General features: G+C 40.1%; 1 protein-coding gene across 1 annotated transcript; it reads left to right on the forward strand.

Moving 5' to 3' along the window:
- Positions 1–209: 209 nt before the first annotated feature.
- On the forward strand, positions 210–3,615 carry LOC149127916 (zinc finger protein 717-like). Its single transcript, XM_089327041.1, has 3 exons — positions 210–338; positions 583–675; positions 3,122–3,615. Exons 1-3 carry the CDS (start codon positions 215–217, stop codon positions 3,613–3,615), a joined length of 711 nt encoding a protein of 236 aa, XP_089183167.1. The 5' UTR covers positions 210–214.
- Positions 3,616–3,848: the final 233 nt, after the last annotated feature.

A 3,848-nucleotide genomic window follows, 5' to 3' on the forward strand; every position in this document is an offset into this window, starting at 1 on the left:
TTGAACCTCCTGTTTCCCTCCAGCTTGGGCATTTCTCACAGCCTGTAGATCATGGGTTTGACTTTGTTGAATGCTCTGCATGGCTTTCTAAACACTCAACAAGTCTAATGTGAAATCATATCCTTCCTTTTTTCCTTCATATCCATCCAAACATTGTCAGTGTTTGTTTTGTGACAGAGTTAATATGTTGACTGAAAGTGTAATGTTACAGGTAATGATAGCATTTGAAGACCTGGCTGTGTACTTTACGTGGGAGGAATGGCAGAAAATGAACAATGCTCAGAAAACCCTGTACAGAGATGTGATGCTGGAGACCTACAGCAACCTCTTCTCCTTGGGTGAGTAATACCCATCACATGCCCAGTGATAACATTTTCTTGCTATTTGACAAATAAGGGAATACTTTATAACGTTTAATATTGGGCAGCTATAGAATTTGAGTCCATGAATAATCTGAATATCTACCATCTAACAAAAGATTCAAATTGGAACATTTGTTGCATAGCTCCTGAACCAACCTGTAGTCCTTTAAATAACCCAAGATAGTTATTTCACAAAATCTTACATTGTTTCCTTTAATAGGGCACTGCACTACCAAACCTGACTTGATCTTCAAGTTGGAGCGAGGAGCAGAGCCATGGATGGTGGAAGAATGCCTGAATCAGAGCCTTTCAGGTCAGTCTGCACATAAGATACAGGAGGCCAAGGCAGAAAGAGTGCAGATGTTGACTGCTGCTCTTTCCATGAATTTTTCTCAAGCCTTACTCCTGATGGCAGCTGGTTTTCTGCATCAGACACAGGCGTTCTACTGTATTTAGAGATACCAGTATCTTTCTAACTTCTGTTCTTAGTGAAGATGTTCTTTGATTTAAAAAAATCCAGTCATTTTCTGCTATTACTAAGGCTTTTATCTAGGTTTGATACATTCCCCAAATTCTAACTTGTCCTTCTCTACACTTTCATACTTTTTACTTCATGCACTTATTAGTTCCTTCAGTGCTTGTTAATTAGGCAATGTACAGAAACTTTTTTTTTTAAGATTAATGTTTGGTTTTGTAATATTTATTTATTAATTTGAAAGTCAGAGAAGGAGAGGCAGAGAGAGAAAGAGAGAGAGAAAGGTTTTCTATCCTCTGGTTCACTTCCCAATTGGCTGTCATGGCTGGAGCTGTACTGATATGAAGCTAGGAGCCAGGAGCTTCTTCAGGTCTCCCTCATGGGTAAAGGGGTCCAAGCACTTGGGCCATCTTCTACTGCTTTCCCAGGCTGTAGCAGAGTGCTGGATCAGAAGTGGAGCAGCTAGGACTTAAACTGGTGCCTATAAGTGATGTTGGCACTGCAGGTGGTGGCTTTACCTGCTATGCCACAATGCCAGCCCCCAGAAACTTATTTCTAACTCATTGCTCAGATTGAGTTACCACTCATGATTGTACCCAGGCATAGAACTTTCTCAGGACTGAATCAATAAATGTGAACTCTATCTTTCTTAGTCTCTTTATTTTTTTTCCTCTGTGCCTCTCAAATAAATAAGAAAATTATAATTTGTTGGAAACATTTGAGGAGTGAGCCAATAGCTGGCAAACCTCTGTTTCAGTTTGTCTTTATCACTCATTCTGTCTCTCTGACTCTCAAATATGTAAATAAGTAAATGCTAAAAGATGGTGATGGGGCTGGTGCTGTGGCACACTGAGTTAACACCCTGGCCTGAAGTGCTGATATCCCATGTGGGCACCAGTTTGAGACCCAGTTGCTCCACTTCTGATCCAGCTCTCTGCTATGACCTGGGAAAGCAGTAGAAGATGGTCTAAGTCCTTGGACCCCTGATCCCGAGGGAGACCCAAAAGAAGCTCCTGGCTCCTGGCTACAGATCAGCACAGTTATGGCCATTGTGGCCAATTGGGGAGTGAACCATTGGATGGAAGACCTTACTCAATCTTTGCCTCTTCTCTCTCTGTGTAACTCTGACTTTCAAATAAATAAATAACCCTTAAAAAAACAGATGGTCATGAGTAAGCCTCTGTGCTGTGACATCAGAAATTATGAAACTGGGAATGATACTGTGGTGCAGTGTGTTAAAGCTCCAGCCTGCAGCACTAGCATTGCATATGGGTGCCAGTTCAAGTCCCAGCTGATCCCCTTCTAATCCAGCTCTCTGCTAATACACCTGAGTAAGGAGCAGAGGTTGGCCCAAGTCCTTGGACCCTTGTACCCATGTGGGAGACAAGAAAGAAACTCGTGACTCCTAACTTCATCTTGGCCCAGCATTGGTTGTTGTGCCCATATGGTGAGTGAACCAGCAGACTGAAGACTTCTCTCTGTCTCTATCTCATAGATTCAAATCATTCTCCTTAAAAGTTGTCCTGCTTAAAGTACAGGCACATTTCACTCTTCTCCACCTGCAAGTAAATGATCAGTAAAACTTTTTCATGTTTATGGTTGAGATATCAGAGAAGCACAAAACACACAATTTTTGTAAAAATAAACTGGAGAAAAAGGACAGGGAAAAATGGTTGCTAGGTAGTGGGTGAATATTTTTATTAAACATTTGTCCATTCTTTAAAATATTTTATAGGTATTTCATCTTTGTGAAAGGCAGAGTGATAGTGAGAGGAGAAAGAGAGAGAAAGAGGTCCTCTAATAGCTCACTTCCTAGATGCCTGCAACACTTAAGTCTAACTAGTCTGAAGCCAAAACTCTAGAATTCATCTAGTCTTCCCTGGTGTCTCATGGGTTCCCAGACACATGAACCATTATCTGCTTCCTCCCAGTTTACATAGGCAGAGGGCTGTACTGAAAGCAGAGTAGCCAGGGCTCAAACTGACACTGTTTTGAGATGCAGGCATCCCACACGTCATAGCACAAAAGTCATTCTACCATCCTTGAAAAATTCCCATAGTAAAAAGAATCATGTTTGAACATTGGGAAACCTCATGGTACAATTTAATATATTAATGTATTAAGGAGAAAAACCATATAATGGTCATAAATAAGTACCTCATACTGATTTTGTGAAAATCTTATGCCACTTGGATAACAAGTAACTTCATTCTCTTTACATGAGTATGCCAGGAGAAACAGTTACATGTGATTCAGTTACATGATTGCTTTTTTCTCATTTCAGTGGTCATGAAAAGGGATGACCTGATTAGGATCAACCAGGAAAGTCAGGACAAAAATCTGAATCGGGATTTTATGAAAAATAACACGACATCAGTTCTCAAGAGAGTTGAATTAAGAAAACCACTTAGTTTAAATTCAAGCCATATTCCAACACTGATTATTAAAAAGGGAACAAATACAGGATTGAAGCCTGAGGAATGCAGTAAATATCACACTGTGTATCCCCCCAGTGGGCCTGATAAACTACAGGCTGGAGAGAAATTTGATAACACCAAGATACCTGGAAAATCTCTCCACTTCTGTGAACCTCTTAGTCAGCATGACAATATTCACATCATGAAGCAGCCATTTGGACCCACTGGACAAGCAAAAGTCTTCACAAGAAAGGTGTTCTGTAAATCTGAGAGGGTCCATGTGGCAGAAAACTGTAATAAATCAACTGTCATTTTTGGGAAAGCAAATCAAATAGAAAAAGCTATAGAAATAGCCTTATAAATGTAATGACTGTGGAAAAGCCTTTTTCTATAAATTATACCTCATATCAAACAGATTTCACACAGGGCAGAAACCTTATGAATCTAATGAGTGTGGAAAAGCCTTTATAAACTGTATGTTATAAATCATAGCTCATATCCCACCAGAGAATTCACACCGGGGAGAAACTTCATGAATGCAATGACTGTAGAAAAGCCCTTGGCAATAAGTCACATCTCAGAATGCATCAGAAA

Source organism: Oryctolagus cuniculus, chromosome 2, assembly GCF_051225735.1.
Source record: "Oryctolagus cuniculus isolate XC-2025 breed Fujian yellow rabbit chromosome 2, ASM5122573v1, whole genome shotgun sequence".
Classification (NCBI taxonomy): Eukaryota; Metazoa; Chordata; class Mammalia; order Lagomorpha; family Leporidae; genus Oryctolagus; species Oryctolagus cuniculus.